Raw genomic sequence first — 21110 nt, forward strand, 5'->3', positions numbered from 1 at the left:
TTGATAAGAGATCGGAAGATATTATTAAAGGTTCATATCGCTGTGGGTGTTGCAAAGCCTGCGACTATATGGAAAAGATGGTAGAAATTACAGATAAATATGGAACCAGACATCGTATAAATGGATACATTTATTGTAACACCAGCGGGGTAATATATGTTTTGAGATGCCCATGCACCAAAATCTTTGTGAAAAAAACCAATAGGAAATTGAAATTGTCGAACCTTGAACACATTGGATCAATCAGAAATGCTCGGCGGGATAGAGAATGTTTTAAACAATTGCCACCAGTAGCTAAGCATTTACTCCTTAAACATGATAGTAATTATAGAGGACTAAAATGTTATGGAATAGAGAAAATTAAGATGGAAATTAAACTAGGGGATATTGACAAATACCTTCTGCAACGTGAAAGCAGATGGATATTTTTACTCAGTTCTCTCTCTCCTCAAGGACTTAATGAAAACAACAGTTATCTTAGTTTTGTATAGTACAAAATAGGAAGAGACAGCCAACCTTGATTACATCAGCGATAGATTGTAACATATAGGGAGCTCTTTTGATTTTCTAACTAATTTGAGATAAAATCTGAAAATCGCTCAAACACATGATTTATACTTGTACAATGAGATTTTACATCCAATTAAATTTACTACATTCTCCACTATAGACGATAATCCTCTTATTATCCTCTTGGAAATTTCATGGAGAATAATACTTATTAATATCAAGTTATAAAAAATATACAACTTTAAAAAACAATAGATAATAAATAAGAATATAACAACATATGGATATGAGTAGGGAAATCTCTGTAATGACTGAGTTCTGGAGGTAATTAACTCTGCGTCCCTTCACAATTGATTACTGAATACATAGGTGACTGCACTCCAATGATTCCAATAACAGCTATAACATCAATATGTTCCTCTCGCCTAATAATTACTTACCTGAACATTTTTTCCTTTTGAGTTATCTATCAGATATGTTTTGTGTTAATGTAGAAAAGTAATTGTATATACATGATTTACATTCAATAACAAGAAATATGGAGTTAGATGTACTAAGGTATGCCTTTTACTCTGCTGCCCGAGACATCAACCAAATTACCTATGATGGGAATGGGCGTGTTATATTTATAAACAACCCGGGACTTTTTCTCGGGTTACTCTCTTGAAAAAGCAATAGGCGAAACGTACGTCGGGAAGTGACATCATTTTTGACATATGCAAATAAACCCGCAAACATTGAGTTTGGGACTTTGAAGAAATTTATGAGTGAATAATAAACTTAATGTTTCATACTGTTATAAGATATTCACTAAGGATCAATTATTAGTAGGAATCTGATGTGTATTTACACAGACTATATGAAAGAGTTCTTGTCTAACGATAGATGATAACGCCACTGTAGTGTTCCCCTGTCATATAGTTTAATACACAATACATACACATACACTATCATTTTTAACCTATATATCGCCATTTTGTCTGAAAATCCATAACTTTAATAACTTTTCAATAAATTAAGTTTTAATATGTAATGAATTACTATCTTGGGGACTGGTTTGCCTCTTTTGTTCTTCCTCTCTTTTTCTCTTTATTATGACTATTAACATATAAGAGTGCACCCCATCTGTATATGATGATTTTATTATCCTATTATTAACAGATGATAGTCCTGCTTTTGTGTGCGACCACACTTTTGTTTTTGTTGTGATATCAATTTCTCTTACTTCAATTTCAATTTTCAGCAATCCATTCCACCCCAAAATTCCATTGAATCTATGATTACAAAAGTGATCAATGCTCTACTTACTGCATAGTCTAAGTGTGATTTCTCTATACTCATTCTCCTGGACCTGTCTGCAATTTTTGACACTGTTGATCACCCTCTTCTCATACACAACCTTCACTCCATTGACCTTTGTGACACAGTTCTATCCTGGTTCCCTTCCTACCTATCGAACTGCTCCTTTAGTGTTTCTACCTCTGGCACATTCTCCACTCCACTATCTTTTGGGGTCCCACTAACCTCCTGCTACCTGGCATTCCCGACACCCATGTATCCCCAGTTCAATCCATCCTAAATGCTGTTGCAAGACTGATCTTCCTCTCTCACCGCTCCACTTCTGCTGCATCAATTCTCAAATCTCAACATTGGTTCCTTGTGTCCTCCAGAATCCAATTCAAAATACTCACCCTTACCTATAAAGCCCTCAACAACAGCACACCAGCATACATCTCAAATCTCATGTCAAAATACACTCCCTCCTGCTCTCTTAGATCTGCCTCAGACATGCGCCTTGTTTCGTCACTGGAAGCCAACTCTCACTCCTGCCCTCAAGACTTCTACTGTACTGCTCCACACTTATGGAATTCGCTACAATGCCAAATTAATCTTTTCCACAGCCGCAAACCTTTAGACGCTCTCTGAAAACCCATCTCAATTTTAGAACTTACCTTATCCCCAAAAATACTATGCACAATAATGAACCCTCACAACTTGCCAATCTCTACTCTGAGCCATATTTGCTCTTTTTGTTTCAGCTGTATCTTCTTTCACTTAGAATGCAAGCTCTATAATGAGCAGGGTCCATAATAACCTTTGTTTACATTTATTTTGTCTACCTTACATGTCCGTTTTGTGTATGTAATGTTTCCCCTACTGTGTGATGCGGCGGAACTCTGTAGCGCCTTCCAAATCTACGGTAATAATAATAATAATAATAATAATTTCATCTTAGATATCATCTTGCAATCTCAAATTTAATCCTTCAAAATCAGAGCAACAATATTCCCACCAGCCAAGAGAATTTACTTACCTGAAATCATAAAGCTTTGGGAATGCTCAAGACCAGATTTTTGTCCTGATTTATATGGAGGCCAATGTTGGGAGGTATGAGTACATAATAGTACTTACTTAAATTAAACATTAACCAGCTGCTTTCAATTCTGAATAATAAGACAGAAATCTCTTTCACAACTTCATGCCCAGACGTTACAGATGTGCCACAGGTAAAATACTCACCATTTCCCTCCTGTCCTCTGTCTAAACAAGAAGAATATCATGAGAAGAATTCCAATAAATAGGATAGTGATGGACGCTCCAACGCCTCCATAGACCCCTGTCTTCAATATCTTCCCATGACACTTGCTGGACGTGTAGATGTATAGGTCAGTCTCTGGACAACTTTTTGAAAAAAGCAAGGACATATTTAGTAGATTTTATATCCCATCATTATCATCATCATCTTTATCGTCATATATCGGTTCATATGCAAATAAGCATCTCCTAATGGAGTAGGGACTTCTGGGTAATGTATTTTTCTGATTTTAAATGACCTGTTAAAATGTGAACACATAGGTAGTATATCTTATTTTATATCTTTCTTGGGAAATAACTTTCAGCTTTCGATAAAAGATAAAATAATTACTGTTTAGCGACCTTTTGCAACTTAGGGCATACCATCCAACATTAAGACATGTAGACCCGTTCAAAAACAATCCCTGCCTTCTATTCGCCCAAACCGCACCCAGATACTCTCTTCATGCACCTAATTTGTTGAAGCCACTTAAAAGTGGAAAATACTCTTCAAGAAAATGACTTACAGGCAATGTGGCCCAGTTGTGTTCTGGATTTCACAATGTCCACCATTGCAATCTGGAGCTTTACTGTTTGAAGGGCTACAGTGAGACTCGCAGATCAGTCCCTCAGCAGTGACCATATGATCATAATAATCCTTAAAGCCAAATGAAATTTTCTGCTTGCAGAGTTCTGTGGATGGAAAATAGTAAATTCCAGCAATGCATACAATAATCCTGTTAATTCCTGCTAAACATTTTGGGTAGAAAACCTGATCATGAATGGTGTAAAGTAATATGTTGTAGATTATGCTATTTGGTGTATCCACAGTTCTCCCTGAAACAAGGCTCTTCCCTTATGATAGGATAGGCCAGAACCAATAAGTACAGAGATGTGTCATTTACCTTCTTCAGTTAGTGGAGTGATTTCTATAATGGCCATGATTTCTTCAATACATATGGTTGCTATAAAAGAGGAGGAAAAAATAAAAAACAAGACATGCATACATATCTTCATCATTTACTTATATAGCGTTGCCAATTAGGCAGTGCTGAACATAGAATATTTGTCATTCACATCAGTCCCTGCCCTGTTGAGTCTTACAGTCTAAGTTCCCTAACACACACACATACTAAGGTTAATTTTGTTAGCAGCCAATTAACCCACAACAATCTTTTTTGACTGTGGGAGGAAACCAGAGTATCCAGAGACAACCCAAGGAGAACATACAAACTCCACACTGATAAGGCACTGGTTGGGAATTGAACTCATGGTCTCAGTCCTGTAAAACAGAAATTCTAACCCCTGTGGCGATGATGGTGAGGGCTGATGGAGCTTCAGCCCAAACTGCCCATTGAAAGCCCCATCTGTACCCAATTGTAGGTGGGGGAAAGTGACTGCGTGGACCAATAGTTTCCACTTGGTCTGCACATTCACACACCTATAGACCATGTATGCAGCTTAATGGAAGGGGCAAGAAGTAGCTACACCAGGGCAAAATTTCCTATTGTTGGCCCTGATTACATGCAGGCAAAAGCTGGCATTGCGATATAAAGAGGGTCATTTACAGCATGCAGCTGAAAAAAATAATAATGGCCCAATTGTGATCAATTTTTGAGATTTTATGGCAGTACATTACCGTCACATTCGCTTGGTTTATTAATCATAACATTAGTCAATGAGCAGTTGATCAGAAAAGTTGTGTTTAAGGGGGGTGGAGGGCACCTTTAGTGCATGAGTGTCACATTGGTAGGTGATATGAAGGCTGTCCCAAAATTCTAAGATAACTAAGTTTACCTGGTAAACAGTGACTATTGTAAGAGAGAGATAAGAAATTAGAATAAGGGAATTGGGTAAGTAAAAAAGATGTCCCTTTTATAGTAGCATTCATTGATTTTAAGAACGCAATAAAGGCTTTATTTTATTTGTGTAAACTCCATAAATATAAATCAAACTACACATTTTTGCCACTTATCCCTTCGCTTACACTCAAAACGTAGCAATTATAGAATTGTCATGGTGCATTTGTCAGTTTACTTTGCATTTGCACTGACCTGTGTTTAATTAATTAATTGATGTTAAAGTAAATTGACTGTATGAACCTTGTTTCATGTAGCGATGTTTCAATGCCACAATATTCCTGTATCAGTCATAAAAGTCACACATCACTTCTCTGTGCTCTTGGGGGACCCTGTAGCCTCTGCAATCTCAGGGTCTTATTTATGCGCTAAAGGGGCAAGTTGTCGCATAAAATCCACTTTGGTGATGAAGTGCTCCTCGATTTGTGTGACTAGATTTTTGCCAAAGTGCATGAGTTTGTAGAGCAGGGTGGTGTACCATTGGGAGAATGGGAAGCTGTGTCACAAATAAACAAAGGGGTACAGTCTCAAGTAGGATAGTCCAGATCTGGCCCAGGTTGGTGTTAGTTCAGGAGAAGCATTGCAAGGATACTTCCATTAGCAACCAGGGTAATGCTTGGTCTAATAAAGATTCGAACAGTGTTGTAGTGAAGGCCAGACAGGTGCTGGTGTTGGGGATTCAAAAATTTGGAGGGCAGGTATAATAAACTGCCACTAAGGTGATGAAGTGCATGGATCTTGCTGTCTCCTGGGTGTTTGGATACAGCATACTGTGGATCAGGTAGATAGATTGCTAAAAATGAGATTGGTGTCCCCAGCATTCATGGTACATTTTGGTACCAATGTCAAAAATATAGGCAGAAATATAGCACTGAATTAATTCAGGAAATACTAGTACATTTAAGGTAGTGTTTATAGAAATACTACCTGTGCATTGTGCTATACCTGAAAGACAGGGATAATTTAGGAATGTTAATAAGGAGCTGAGAAATTGGGGTAGCATGTAGGGTTTGGGGGTTTGTGTTGAACTGACCAGCCTAGTAATTATTATTATTATTATCATTTATTTGTTAGGCGCCACAAGATTTCCGCAGCGCCGTACACAGTACAAACAATAGACTATACAGGGTGAAACAGTACAGAACAATAAACAAAAAATACCAATACTTCAGAAACTCCAGGCAGGCTGATGCAATAAGCAACGGAGCAGAAGAACAGATGAGGAGACAGGAGGGAAGAGGGCCCTGGTCATGTGAGCTTACATCCTAAAGGAGGGTAAACAGAATAGGCACAAGGGGATCCAGAAGAGAGAGGGGAGTAGTTTCTCTCTGGGCTACAAGCTCTACAGTAGGGATTGGCTGTGCCTCAATTGGAAAGGTGTGTTGAGCAGAAGATGGTTAATGGCTTCCAAAATGCAGTTTTAGCAGAGGAAGGGCAGCCTGCAGTAATATTACATCACTGGATACAAATATTGTTACATTGATTGACAACTCAAACAGTTCATATCAGATAGCCATCCAATAGTAGCACTGAACAAAATAGCATATTCATCAAGCTACTTGTAGTCTGATAGCAGCATCTTGTGATTGCATTATGCATGGAGTCAACAGCTGCAGAGAAGATAACACAAAATTAAGTTTCAAGTGAAAAGGATAGACAGTTCCTAGACTGCCCATCCTTACTTGTTACTCATGGCTATCAGGCTAAATAATATTACTCCTTAGTAGGGCAAGCATCCCTAAATATTGTAAATGGAAGCTCAATAATGCTTGCGAAAATAGCAATCTTATGTTTGAGCTTAATATATTTAATGGAAGTCACTGTTTAAATGTTGAATTGTCCTTTAATATATATGTCCTTCTCAGAATCTCTTTTGATGAGTTTACTAACAAAGGTACAGAAGTGCATAGACAAAGTAAGTAATAGAAGCCAAATAGTAAATAGTCTTAATACATTTAGTGCACATTTCATTTAAAGAAAATATATTATGTTGCCATGAGTTAGCACATATGTATACTTTTGCACCCGTGTTGGTAAATAACCATCACTAGACTTTTACTTACAGGTGATAATCTCAGTGCAGTTTTCTTCCATGAGTTCCTTGAATTGTTGGAGGATACCAGTGTACTGGTGTCTCACACTAACGTCTTCCTTGAATTCAATCTCCACAATTGCATCATGATTCACAATAACACTGCCGTTCCTGTGAGAGAGGGAGACAGAAAAATGTGATGCTAATTTAATTCCAAGTTTTTTGTTTTTTTATAATACACAATTAATGTTAATTTACTCCAGTAAATAGTATCTGTATATGCACTCGTTTGTTATCTGTAACCAGGGCCGCCTTCAGAAATAATCATGCCCAGTACGGGCCCTCGTGTCCCCCGGGCCCCCCCGCCCCGATGAGCAACAGCAACATATACTTACCTGGGGGCTCTGCTTTTGACAGATCTCATGATCGCAGGGGGAATGATTCCTCCACCCCTGCGATCGCATCCTGGTGCCTGGCTGTCACGGTGACAGCCAGGCTGAAGACACAGTAGCGGAGACCAGCGGCGGGCCCCCAGGTAAGTATATGTTGCGCTGTTGTACCGGGCCCCCTGGTGAGCCCGGTACAACAGTACCCCCCATACCCCCCTGATGGCGGCCCTGTCTGTAACTTCTAATGTGTTACCTTTATGATTTATTAGAAGATACGTAGAAACCTGTATATTATAAGCAATAATTATCACCCTTACTCTAAATTATTACAGATATTAGTAATCACCACACTAATCTCCTCATTGTATTTTTTATACATATAATTTATAATAGGGAGTGCAATATCCAATATATTTTAGCCATTACCACTAATACTGGGGGATTAGATAACTGCTAACTGTGCTAACTTCAGTGGGACATTCCCAAATCCCGAACCTGGAAAGGGAGAAGTATGATTACAAAGTAAATATTTTGGGTGCACCAAGACATGGTTGGGTGGATTGGGGATGGGACATTTTTGTACTAATTTCTCATGTTTGAATGTTGGATGGTATGGCAATATACCAATCAATTACAAGAACAGTACTATTTGTTAAAAGTAGAACTCTAAATGGGATTTCTTAAATTATTGGCTTGTACCTCATCATCATCATTTATTTATATAGCACCACTGATTCCACAGCACTGTACAGAGAACTCATTCACATCAGTCCCTGTCCCATTGGAGCTTACAGTCTAAATTCCCTAACATACACACAGAGACAGAAGACTAGGGTCAATTTTTATAGCAGCCAATAAACCTACTAGTATGTTTTTGGAGTGTGGGAGGAAACCCACGAAAACACGAGGAGAACATACAAACCTTAGACAGATAAGGCCATGGTTGGGAATTGAACTCATGACCCAAGTGCTGTGAGGCAGAGGTGCTAACCACTAAACCACCGTGTTGCCCATAGCTCACCTGTTTTAACATCCTTCTGTTGTTTTCAGCCCTGTATTTATATGATCAGTGTTGTGTATGCTGGTAGCCCTGGATAACACCACAAAGCAGTTCTATTATATATATTTTTTCCAATGCAGAAAGCTCAGCAGATATTTTGTAAAATTTGCAGGAAGAGATGCACCAGGCACTGAATTAAAGTTATCAGAAGGCGATCAGCCTTGAAATGCAATCTATATCTCTCTACCTGTTAGAGTACAGGATGTCATGTTTAAGGGTTGTATTTCATCATCAGCTATTTATATAGCAACACTAATTAATGCACAGAAATTGAACGTAGGCAACTGCAGCTATTCAGACCTCTAACTTTTTGCCACTTACCACTCCTTATGATGCCTGAAGAGGCATCATGGGGAGGGAAGGTGTATTCTAATGCAGGCATTGTGCAGTAAGGGTGTGTTCGAGCAACTGCGTACAGATTCTGACTGCGACATTGTCACAGACAATAAAGAAAAAGTGTTATTATGTGTTGTAAGTAAAAAATGATGATGAAAAAATACCCAAACTAGTGAACCATTGTGTTTGTAACAAATGAAATAAAACATTTTTGTATATGTTCAAAAGTTGGACATAAGTATCTGAGGAGTGTGTTTGTTGTCAAGCGGATGCATCTGCTACTTATTCAGACCTGCACACACCTTCAACTCTGAATACAGTGTATATATGTATACACTTGTGTGCGACCTTTTCAGACTGCAAGTTACGATTCTGCTTGCGTTTCACTCTGAATCAGTACCGGTGTGTATATTTATATGCGTTTGTGCTAAACATTATCTTTTTATTTCTCCTTGTAGAACTAGAGTTTATTTAAATAAGTTGTGTACTTTTGTGCAAACTTCCATAACTAAATCTTTCCCCATGTATAGCACATAAGAGGGACATAACCTCACCCCACCATTACCTGGAACTATGGAGCAAGCTGGCTCTTGGCTTCAGATAACTGGGGGTCTCACTATTAGATATAATAGCATGTAGTACTATAATCTTTAGCAACCAGAGATCAGTTTTTAGTGATGTAGAGTAATGAAAATTGACAAGTTGATGCATAGCTGTTAGTACTCCATACTGAAAACAAAGCAAATCATACAAACCCTAACCCACCCATACCTCACCCGTATTGGTGGAGGCCACACTTCTTTAAAAACAAAATCTATTTTGTTCCGATAAAATCTGCACTGTTGATAGGTACAGCTTGGCTGATAAGGGTTAAAGCACATTATTTTTTTCACCATTATTATTTTCACCATTTGTCGTCCTAAGTGCTCTGCTACAGTGACTAGAGTGAGACTACAAACCAAGTCAACGGACCCCATAGCAAAATTTGGGGACGGGAGATGACGATACATGTCTATTCCCTCCAGACACCATAAAATGTTCTTCTTAGAATGCATGGAGTTGGCACCTGCGCAGGAACTACTCTGCTTAGCTGTGGACCCCTGTACTGTGCATGCTCAGAAGAGCAGAGCTAGGACCAGCAGAGTGGTTTGAACAGCATAGCCTGGTCTACCTTACCTCATGGCCCTATAGCCAAAGCACTGTCGACTATAGTTATGCAATTAATTAGTCATTCCATAGTTCTATTATGTTCTCTATGGTGCTGCACAAAAGTTTGATTGACCGTACATAGGTCAAATTTTATTTCAAAATATTATTCTATGATAAGTCTTTTAGATGTGTGAAATGATATAATAAGTGATGTGAATCGTTATACAATCGAGAGTTTCTTACCTGATTTGATGAATTACCACATCTAAGTACCCTGGAATACCAGAATAGAGGTTTATCATCTGTATAGGGAAAAAGGCAAGAAGGGGATCTATTATTATGGGATACAAAGATAATATAACTATACAAGAATTGAATAGCACTAAGTTATCGGATGATCTTTTTAAAGCAGACATTAATTACATGCACAGGTTGTTTGGCTCAACTGCAGTTTATTTAGGTGCATGATGCATTTCTGTATATTCAGCTGCATGCATGCAGAATGCAACTGATCTAACTGCAGTGTAGCTTAGTAACATATGCATTTGGGGGCTGATGCAGAGTTGATAACAAATTACTCTTAAAAAAAGTGCATCCAAATATAATGTAGTTCCGCCCACATGCAGAGGTGTGCACAACAGGCCACCTGTGTCCATACAGGCAACCTTCTTCCATTGCTCAGGGGTCAACATGGGCAACCTGACCAGTCTACGGCTATGCAGCCCTATACACAATAAGCTGTGATGATACTTTTCTATCATAGCAAGCATTAAGTTTTCAGGAATTTGTGCTACAGTAGCTCTTCTGCGGGATTGGACCAGATAGGCTAGCCTTTGCTTCCCGCACGCATTAATGAGCCTTGGATGCCCATGACCCTAGTTGCCCTTCCTTGGAACACTTTTGATAGGTACTAACCATTACATTCTGGGAACACCCCTCAAGACCTGCCGTTTTGAATTTGCTCTGACCCAGCCTAGCCATCACAATTTGGACCTTGCCAAAGTCGTTAAGATCCATACTCGGCCAATTTTCCTACTTCCAACACATCAAATTGACTGATGATTTGCTGCCTAATATATCCCATCCCTTGACATGTGCCATTGTAACAAGATAATATTAGTCACTCCACTGTTCAATGGTTTTCATGGTTTTATTGTTGTGACCGATATATGTTTGTGTGTGTATATATATTAGGGATGTGCACCGGCGACTTTTGGTGTCTCGTGTTTTGTGTTTTGGATTCGGATTTTCTTGAGGTTTTGGAATCGGATTTGTTTCGCAAAACACCTGCCGAAAGGTTTTGGATTCGGATTTAAGGTTTTGGATTCGGATTTTTTTTTGGAAAAAGCATAAAAAGTTCAAAAATCAAGTTTTTGGGCTTATTTTCACTCCTACGCTATTATTAACCTCAATAACATTCAATAACAGTCATTTCCACTAATTTACAGTGTATTCTGAACACCTCACAATATTGTTATTAGTCCAAAACGTTGCAACGAGGTATCTTTCTGGACTGTGTAGAGGAGTGGTCCCCACAATATAATAAGAAAACCATCAACTGGTCTTAATCGCACCAAAAAATGTACCTGGACTGCGTAGAGGAGTGGTCACCACAATATAATTTAAAAACCCTCAAATGGTCTGAATCCCACCAAAAATTGTACCTGGACTGCGTAGAGGAGTGGTCACCACAGTATAATAAGAAAACCATCAACTGGTCTTAATTACACCAAAAATTGTATCTGAACTGCGTAGAGGAGTGGTCCCCACAATATAATAAGAAAACCATCAACTGGTCTTAATTACACCAAAAATTGTACCTGGATTGCGTAGAGGAGTGGTCACCACAATATAATTTAAAAACCCTCAAATGGTCTGAATCCCACCAAAAATTGTACCTGGACTGCATAGAGGAGTGGTCCCCACAATATAATAAGAAAACCATCAACTGGTCTTAATTACACCAAAAATTGTACCTGGACTGCATAGAGGAGTGGTCCCCACAATATAATAAGAAAACCATCAACTGGTCTTAATTACACCAAAAATTGTATCTGGACTGCGTAGAGGAGTGGTCCCTACAATATAATAAGAAAACCATCAACTGGTCTTAATTACACCAAAAATTGTACCTGGACTGCATAGAGGAGTGGTCACCACAATATAATAAGAAAACCAGCATCAACTGGTCTGAATCCCACCAAAAATTGTATCTGGACTGCGTAGAGGAGTGGTCCCCACAATATAATAAGAAAACCGGCATCAACTGGTCTTAATTACAATAAAAATTGTACCTGGACTGCGTAGAGGAGTGGTCACCACAATATAATTTAAAAACCCTCAAATGGTCTGAATCCCACCAAAAATTGTACCTGGACTGCGTAGAGGAGTGGTCCCCACAATATAATAGGAAAACCATCAACTGGTCTTAATTACACCAAAAATTGTACCTGGACTGCATAGAGGAGTGGTCATCACAAGATAATAAGAAAACCATCAACTGGTCTTAATTACACCAAAAATTGTATCTGGACTGCGTAGAGGAGTGGTTCCCACAATATAATAAGAAAACCGGCATCAACTGGTCTGAATCCCACCAAAAATTGTATCTGGACTGCGTAGAGGAGTGGTCCCCACAATATAATAAGAAAACCGGCATCAACTGGTCTGAATCCCACCAAAAATTGTATCTGGACTGGGTAGAGGAGTGGTCCCCACAATATATTAAGAAAACCGGCATCAACTGGTCTTAATTACACCAAAAATTGTACCTGGACTGCGTAGAGGAGTGGTCACCACAGTATAATAAGAAAACCATCAACTGGTCTTAATTACACCAAAAATTGTATCTGGACTGCGTAGAGGAGTGGTCCCCACAATATAATAAGAAAACCATCAACTGGTCTTAATTACACCAAAAATTGTACCTGGATTGCGTAGAGGAGTGGTCACCACAATATAATTTAAAAACCCTCAAATGGTCTGAATCCCACCAAAAATTGTACCTGGACTGCGTAGAGGAGTGGTCCCCACAATATAATAAGAAAACCATCAACTGGTCTTAATTACACCAAAAATTGTATCTGGACTGCGTAGAGGAGTGGTCCCTACAATATAATAAGAAAACCATCAACTGGTCTTAATTACACCAAAAATTGTACCTGGACTGCATAGAGGAGTGGTCACCACAATATAATAAGAAAACCAGCATCAACTGGTCTGAATCCCACCAAAAATTGTATCTGGACTGCGTAGAGGAGTGGTCCCCACAATATAAATTAAAAACCCTCAAATGGTCTGAATCCCACCAAAAATTGTACCTGGACTGCGTAGAGGAGTGGTCCCCACAATATAATAGGAAAACCATCAACTGGTCTTAATTACTCCAAAAATTGTACCTGGACTGCATAGAGGAGTGGTCATCACAATATAATTTAAAAACCCTCAAATGGTCTGAATCCCACCAAAAATTGTACCTGGACTGCGTAGAGGAGTGGTCCCCACAATATAATAGGAAAACCATCAACTGGTCTTAATTACTCCAAAAATTGTACCTGGACTGCATAGAGGAGTGGTCATCACAAGATAATAAGAAAACCGGCATCAACTGGTCTGAATCCCACCAAAAATTGTATCTGGACTGCGTAGAGGAGTGGTCCCCACAATATAATAAGAAAACCGGCATCAACTGGTCTGAATCCCACCAAAAATTGTATCTGGACTGCGTAGAGGAGTGGTCCCCACAATATATTAAGAAAACCGGCATCAACTGGTCTTAATTACACCAAAAATTGTACCTGGACTGCGTAGAGGAGTGGTCACCACAATATAATTTAAAATCCCTCAAATGGTCTGAATCCCACCAAAAATTGTACCTGGACTGCGTAGAGGAGTGGTCCCCACAATATAGTAAGAAAACCATCAACTGGTCTTAATTACACCAAAAATTGTACCTGGACTGCGTAGAGGAGTGGTCACCACAATATAATAAGAAAACCATCAACTGGTCTTAATTACACCAAAAATTGTACCTGGACTGCATAGAGGAGTGGTCACCACAATATAATAAGAAAACCAGCATCAACTGGTCTGAATCCCACCAAAAATTGTATCTGGACTGCGTAGAGGAGTGGTCCCCACAATATAATAAGAAAACCATCAACTGGTCTTAATTACACCAAAAATTGTACCTGGACTGCGTAGAGGAGTGGTCACCACAATAAAATTTTAAAACCCTCAAATGGTCTGAATCCCACCAAAAATTGTACCTGGACTGCGTAGAGGAGTGGTCCCTACAATATAATTAAAAAACCCTCCACGGGTCTGAATTCCAAAAAAAAAGTTTCTTGAGTGCGTAGTGGGGTGGCCCCAGTACACAATTTTTTACCGGGGCCACAATATAATTAAAAAACCCTCCACGGGTCTGAATTCCCAAAAAAAAGTTTCTTGACTGCGTAGTGGGGTGGCCCCGGTACACAATTTTTTACCGGGGCCACAATATAATTAAAAAACCCTCCACGGGTCTGAATTCCAAAAAAAAAGTTTCTTGACTGCGTAGTGGGGTGGCCCCGGTACACAATTTTTTACCGAGGCCACAATATAATTAAAAAACCCTCCACAGGTCTGAATTCTACCAAAAAAGTTTATGGACTGCATAGTGTAGTGTTCCCCACAATATTATTTAAAAATTTTGCAGCAACAGTCAACATTGTTTAATATCTGATACACCTCTATCTGGACTGCATAGTGGAGTGGCCCTGGTACTAAATTTGGTACCGGGGCCACAATACCTCCTCCAACTTTCAAGTGTAGTGTTTATAACAAATAAACACTACAGTAGTTCTAGCACGTCAATACCTCTTGTTTTAAATTATGACAGGGCCACAATATAATTAAAAAACCCTCCACGGGTCTGAATTCCAAAAAAAAAGTTTCTTGACTGCGTAGTGGGGTGGCCCCGGTACACAATTTTTTACCGGGGCCACAATATAATTAAAAAACCCTCCACGGGTCTGAATTCCAAAAAAAAAGTTTCTTGACTGCGTAGTGGGGTGGCCCCGGTACACAATTTTTTACCGAGGCCACAATATAATTAAAAAACCCTCCACAGCTCTGAATTCTACCAAAAAAGTTTATGGACTGCATAGTGTAGTGTTCCCCACAATATTATTTAAAAATTTTGCAGCAACAGTCAACATTGTTTAATATCTGATACACCTCTATCTGGACTGCATAGTGGAGTGGCCCTGGTACTAAATTTGGTACCGGGGCCACAATACCTCCTCCAACTTTCAAGTGTAGTGTTTATAACATATAAACACTACAGTAGTTCTAGCACGTCAATACCTCTTGTTTTAAATTATGACAGGGCATTTTACTTTTGGTTAAATTTTTTGAATTTGTTGTCATTTTGTTTTACTTTTTGAACATGGCAAACGACTGTTGAATGGTCACATAATGCCAAAAAAAGAGTTGCAAGATGGAATTGTCCTTGGGCCCTCCCACCCACTCTTATGTTGTTGAAATAGGACATGCACACTTTAACAAACCAATCATTTCAGCGACAGGGCCTACCAAACAACTGTGGCTAAAATGATTGGTTTGTTTGGGCCCCAACACCAAAATTACAATTCATCTCTCCCTGTACAAACTAAACAGGCTCTACTGAGGAAAGATGTCATCCTCATCCTCAACCTCTGATTCCTATCCCCCTACAGTGTGTACTTCCTCCTCCTCACACATTATCAATTTGTCCCCGCTGGACTCCACAACCACAGGTCCCTCTGTACTATCTGGAGGGCAGTGCTGTACTTGATTGAGGAATTGATAATTCATTTTTATGAACATCATTTTTTCAACGTTCTGAGGAAGCAACCTCCTTCGCCGCTCACTGACCAGGTTCCCCGCTGCACTAAAAACTCTTTCCGAGTACACACTGGAGGGGGGGGGGGCAACTCAGGTAAAATAGAGCCAGTTTGTACAGGGGCTTCCAAACTGCCTTTTTTTCCTGCCAGTAACAATATGGAATGTCTGACATGTCTATTTGGATGGTGTCAGCAAAATAATCCTCCACCATTTTTTCAGTTGTGACAGCATCCAATGCAGCGACAATAGACATGTCTGCAATGGTTGGCAGGTCCTTCAGTCCGGACCAGATGTTATCAGCATCCCCGCCATTGGGTCTTTTAGGAAAACTGAGCTTTTTCCTCGCAGCCATAGATGTGGAAGAAAATGAGGGTGGAGCTGTTGGCATGTCACGGTCCTCTTCAGAGGACAATATCTTGACCAGCAGGTCTTTGCACCGCTGTAGACTTGTGTCCGCCGGAAACAGAGACACAACATAAGCTTTAAACCGGGGATCGAGCACGGTGGCTAGAATGTATTCCTCTGACTTTAAAAGAGTGACCACCCTCGGATCCTGGCAAAGTGTACGAAGGGCTACATCCACAAGAGCTACATGCTTGGTATAATCGCAATGGTTTACCAGCTCCTCGCTCACTTTCTCCAGCTGCTTCTGCAACAGCCTGATCAGGGGAATGACCTGACTCAAGCTGGCAGTGTCGGAACTGACTTCTCGTGTGGCAAGTTCAAACGGCTGGAGAACCTTGCACAACACGGAAATCAGTCTCCACTGCGCTTGACTCAGGTGCATCCCCACTCCTTTGCCTATGTCGTAGGTGGCTGTGTAGGCCTGAATGGCCTTTTGCTGCTCCTCCATCCTCTGCAGCATATAGAGGGTGGAGTTCCAGTGCATCACAACCTCTTGTTTGAGGTGATGGCAGGGCAGGTTCATGGTTTTTTGATGTGCCTCTAGTCTGCGGTAGGCACTGGCTGAATGCCGAAAGTGTCCAGCAATTTTGCGCGCCACCTCAAGCATCTCCTGCACACCCCTGTCACTCTTGAGGTAATGCTGCACCACCAAATTAATGGTGTGGGCAAAACATGGGACGTGCTGGAAATTGCCCATATTTAATGCCCGCACAATGTTACTGGCATTGTCTGACACCACAAATCCCCATGAGAGTCTTAGTGGGGTAAGCCACTGGGAGATAATTTCCCTCAGTTTCTCTAATATGTTGTCAGCGTTGTGCCTCTTATTAAAGCCTGTAATACACAATGTTGCCTGCCTTTGCACGAGCAGCCGTTTTGTAGATGCTGCTACTGATGCAGCTGTTGCTGTTGCTGCGGAAGGGGATGCATCTACCCAGTGGGCTGTCACAGTCATATAGTCCTTCGTTTGCCCAGAACCACTTGTCCACATGTCCGTGGTTAAGTGGACAGTGGGTACAACCGCATTTTTTAGAGCACTGAGGACACTTGCTCGTACTTCTCTGTACATCTTTGGTATCGCCTGCCTAGTGAAGTGGAATCTCGACGGGATTTGGTACCTGGGACACAATACCTCCATCAACCCTCTAAATCCCACTCCACTGATGGCGGACACCGGGCGCACGTCTAACACCAACATAGCAGTTACAGTCGCAGTTATCTGCTTTGCAATAGGGTGACTTCTATCGTATTTTGTGGTCATGGCAAACGACTGTTGGACGGTCAATTGTTTTGTGAAAGACTTAGCGGTCTTACGACTTCCTCTCTGGGAAGATGACCGACTAACAGCAGCAACAGCAGCAGTGGCAGTAGTAGGCGTACCGCTGCAGGATTCCTCGGATGAATCCCGTATTGAAGAGGACTCATTCTGGCTGCTGACTTTGGCTGCAGGACTGAATCTGATGGAGATCGTGGAGGAAGTTGATGAGGAGGGTGTTGCTGGTGTGTATCCAACTGGACCACGGGTTTTAGGTGTCCCTGTACCGATGACGGTCCTAGCCCCAGTTCCTGAACTAACCACTGAACTATGAAGGTTATTCAGGTGACGTATAAGGGAGGATGTCCCTAGTGGGCAAGATCCTTACCCCTGCTTATTTGAGCTTTACATAAGCTACATATGGCCATACATTGGTTGTCCGGATTTGAATAAAAATAACTCCAGACCGAAGAGGTGCATTTTTTGGTCTTCTGACCAGGCATGACGATGGGCTTTTTCATCCCATGGACATCAGCTGTTTCCCCCCCTGGTGCCTCATTTACAATAACCACATCACCATCCTCATCATCAAGTTCCTCCACAGCGCCAGCTACATCATCAATAGCCTCCTCCCGAGCCACCTCTTCCCGTACAGTGATGGGAAGGTCAGGCTTGACAACCACCAACACCCTTGGACTCGCCTTGGTAATTTGTGATAATTTCTCTTTTGTTTTGTTGCTGACAGCAAAACTCTCTTCAATTTTTTGTAGGGGGGGGGGAGGAAGAGGGCTAAGATCCTTGGGTGAAGCTGAACCACTAGTCATGAACACGGGCCAGGGCCTAAGCCGTTCCTTGCCACTCCGTGTCGTAAATGGCATATTGGCAACTTTACGTTTCTCCGCAGATGATTTTAAGTTTCTCTTTTTGCTACTTTTACTTAACTTGGGCTTTTTGGATCTTACATGCCCTGTACCAGGAGATTGGGCATCGGGCTTGGAAGACGACGTTGATGGCATTTCATCGTCTATGTCATGACTAGTGGCAGCAGCTTCAGCATTAGGAGGAAGTGGGTCTTGATCTTTCCCTACTTTATCCTCCAAATTTTTGGTCTCCATTATATGTAGCACAAGATACTGCAGAATGTGTGAACTTGGTAATATTGCAGTTCCAATGGGCTTATACTGCAGGATTGGTTTTGCAAATTTTGTTGTAATTTATTTATTTTTTTATTATTTTTTTGTATTTTTTTTTTTATAACTTTTTTTTAAATTTTTTTGAAAATGGGGAATAATGGGGAAATAACTATGCCCTTAGAAGGACAGAGCACAGGACACAGCACCACTGGACTGAACAGGACACAGCACAGGACCCAGCAGCACCACTGAACTCAAAATTGACAGAGCACAGCACACAGCACCACTGGACTGATACTGCAGAACACAGCACAGCACAGCACAGAACTAAACAGCACAGCAAGAGATCTACCAGGACAGAGGACCACCTAACACACCCTCCCTCTACCCTGATCAATGCCCGAGTGAAGATGGCGGCGACTAGCGGGAAATTGATAGGATCCGAGTATCGCGAGATCCGACAGCGGGATTATGACTCCGAGCCTCTGTTTCAGGTTTTCATTTGGCGCCAATACCGGGATCTGTCTCGGATCCGACTCGGATCGGCAACGTTCGGGTGGGCTCGGATTCACAAAATCCGAGTGCGCTCATCTCTAATATATATATATATATATATATATATATATATATATATATATATATATTCTTTTTACATAATTTATTAAAAGTCCAAAATACATTTGGTAAAGTTTGATAGAGAGATTTTTGACAGTTTTGACAATTTAGGGCCTACTTGACAAGCTCTATCAATGCATTGAAGTGTTTTCACAGAGTGATTTTCTTTATTCTCTTTCTTTATTCTATATATTCATCCAGTTATCACAAGTGATTGGGACTTTATTATTTATCAAGCAGTGTAGCAGTAATTTCTACTTGTATATCACTAATGTAGTTGTAACTGTTATAGTAAAGTAAAAATATATATTAATGTAATAAAATAATTAATTATATGTAAGTTGTTTGCTAGATACGCCCCTGGGATGGTACCAGGTATGCTTCTTTGGACAGCAAGTTGCACTCAGCACAGTACCTCAGCTTTACTTGCAGAATCTCCCTCAAGTTATTTTTCAAAAGTTGGCAAGTACGTACAAAAGACTATGAGCTGGAGTTCTGATAGACCTTATGTTATAGACCTTATGTTATGAAGTGGTCCCACGTATCTAGGTGTCTAACAATCAGTGCGTATTTGCATCTATTATCTAGCAGTTGTATGTGCATGCTTCTGTAGGTTTGCAGGAACCGCATTTGTGTGAACATGTCCTTACAGTACTCAGCCTACATTTAGTCGCCTGTTCCTTCCCAATTTTGTTTCTCCAATCTTAAGGAGGTACAAGTGCCAGATGCGCACAAGTCTGCTTTGAAACATATGCATACATTCTCTTTGCGGCCATTCATATAGGGAAATTCCTGAATTTCTGCTACACAAACAGATGTCATTTCAAATCTGTCCAGTTGTAAGTAATTGCACACCATAGTTCATGTTAAATGATATGTGATCCCTCACCTTACTTTTAAACTCCACCTCAAAATCCTTATATAGCTGTGTCGATTTGTCCGTCAGATTCAGATGAAAAATTCTGTTAGGGATGCTCAGCACCACATTCACAGACGTGTTAACTGTCTTGCCTGTACAGAGAGAATCTGTAATATTAGATGTACCAACAGGTATAATGATAAAGACAAATCTGAACAATGGATTCTCCCACATAATGTATGTCTAAGTATCTATAGCAATATATTGTTCTGATTGGGAAATGGTTGGAAATGAAAGTTCAGGTGGTGTCAACTCCCTTAAAAACTCCTCTAATTCAATGTCAATGATCAACACTTATTTTCAACAGCTCAACCACTTTTCCCACTGACCACGAATTCCACTAAAATAAATTTTTTAAAGGAATTTTCGGCTTTCACCAAACACACCGCTATCTCAATTCTGAATATTAATACTTTGGTGCGTGCCTACCACTTGGACCCGGGCTGTATTTACCAAAGAGCCTAATTAGCCTTGTGCCTAGGGCAGCACAACAGAGGAGGCAGCACAGAGAGGGGATTTTGTTTTTAATTGTATTTTTCCCACTTTGAATTTTGTTTGTTGCTACATGATCTTCACCAACAAACCATGTTACCCCAGACAATTATGGATGAAGGGATTCCATTAGTGGGACTCAAACATGTGTGTTAATTTAGAATGTGTTCACCCAACTGTAAACACATGCCTGCTTGGGCCCCCCACTGTTTATGCTATTCATCATTCTAATCTGTGCATAGGGACACATGACACAGTGGCTCTAATAGATTGTCATAGAATTGGTGTTGTGGATTTATCCTGCTGCTGAAATAGTAGTGGTGAATTTGTTTGACAGACATACTGGCTATATGTAAGTGTCGGGTCACTTGGGACTCCTGAAAATTGTAGGGGTCTCAAGAGAGGGACACTCACTTAACTACTAATTTTGGGAAGGCAGGAGGGCTAGTGACTTAATCGGTGATGATGAAAACTGAATATAGAAGAATACAAATTGTGTGTGCATATTGCTACATAG

At 40.3% G+C, this 21110-nt stretch overlaps 1 protein-coding gene across 1 annotated transcript in view; it reads right to left on the bottom strand.

Annotated features, from left to right (window-relative positions):
- The window catches only part of LOC142151161 (mucin-17-like), a 37237-nt gene that overhangs the window by 11790 nt on the left and 4337 nt on the right, over positions 1 to 21110 (bottom strand). Inside the window, exons 3-8 of the mRNA XM_075206520.1 lie at positions 20072 to 20193; positions 10153 to 10211; positions 7007 to 7146; positions 3990 to 4049; positions 3612 to 3777; positions 3031 to 3192 (exon numbers count right to left, since the gene is read on the bottom strand). Of these exons, the coding sequence (XP_075062621.1) occupies positions 3031 to 3192; positions 3612 to 3777; positions 3990 to 4049; positions 7007 to 7146; positions 10153 to 10211; positions 20072 to 20193 (709 nt within the window). The remainder of the gene's footprint in view (positions 1 to 3030; positions 3193 to 3611; positions 3778 to 3989; positions 4050 to 7006; positions 7147 to 10152; positions 10212 to 20071; positions 20194 to 21110) is intronic.

This window comes from Mixophyes fleayi, chromosome 4, assembly GCF_038048845.1.
Source record: "Mixophyes fleayi isolate aMixFle1 chromosome 4, aMixFle1.hap1, whole genome shotgun sequence".
NCBI lineage: Eukaryota > Metazoa > Chordata > Amphibia > Anura > Limnodynastidae > Mixophyes > Mixophyes fleayi.